The following is a 715-nucleotide window of genomic DNA, read 5'->3' as shown; positions in this document are numbered from 1 at the left end:
TGAGTTCGCGAAACCCATCTCCGCGCTTCCCAGACGCCGCCATGGGCGCCAAACCCCTCTCTCCTCTGTCTCTCTCCGCGCTCACACATCGGGCCCCAACCACCGCACCCGCGCCTCCTCATCAAAAGTTACTTCTTGTCCTCTGCCACTCTCCACCTTCGGCAAACTCGGCCCTAAACCTCGGCGAGCGATACCACCTGTGGCGGCGAAGGAGGGGCTTAGCCAGATGCCTAGGCGACCTCCCTCCCTGCTCCTCGTGCGCACTCGATGAAGCGATGGAGGCCCATCTCGATGGACGTGCTCGGCGAATAGCCCAATCGCTCTCGCGCGTGGCTGACGTCGGCATAGGTCGCGGACACGTCGCCCGGCGCCATCTCGACCATCGTGCGATTGGCCTACAAAGAGCGGAGGCGTGTGACGAAGCGGCCCAAGACGCCAACCGGCGCGGACGCGGCAGGCGAGCCTTGACGCCGAGCTCGGACTCGAGCACCTGCGCCACACGGGTTAGGGTTAGGGTTAGGGTTAGGGTTAGGGACTCGAGCACCTGCGCCACACGGGCGCCGACCGTCGGCACCGCCACCCACCGCACTCTCTCCCCCCCCCCCTCCGCTCCGGAGTCGCCAGTCCGGTCGTGTGCTGTCTTCTGGCTTTTTCTGTTTTCGTCTCGTCCCCCTTTTTCCTCTTTTTTTTTCTCCGCTTTTCTTCCCCCCCCTCC

General features: G+C 64.3%; 1 protein-coding gene across 1 annotated transcript in view; it reads right to left on the bottom strand.

The window, feature by feature from the left end:
- Positions 1-230: 230 nt before the first annotated feature.
- EMIHUDRAFT_120908 (hypothetical protein) overlaps positions 231-715 on the bottom strand; it is a gene marked incomplete at both ends in the record, with an annotated part of 2,086 nt that continues 1,601 nt past the window's right edge. The window contains 2 exons of the mRNA XM_005760816.1: positions 231-395; positions 451-490. Coding sequence (XP_005760873.1) covers positions 231-395; positions 451-490 — 205 coding nt within the window. The remainder of the gene's footprint in view (positions 396-450; positions 491-715) is intronic.

Source organism: Emiliania huxleyi (genome assembly GCF_000372725.1).
Source record: "Emiliania huxleyi CCMP1516 unplaced genomic scaffold EMIHUscaffold_739, whole genome shotgun sequence".
NCBI classification, from domain to species: Eukaryota; Haptophyta; order Isochrysidales; family Noelaerhabdaceae; genus Emiliania; species Emiliania huxleyi.
Note: the sequence above shows the minus strand (reverse complement) of the source record. Positions and strands in the feature narration are given on the sequence as shown.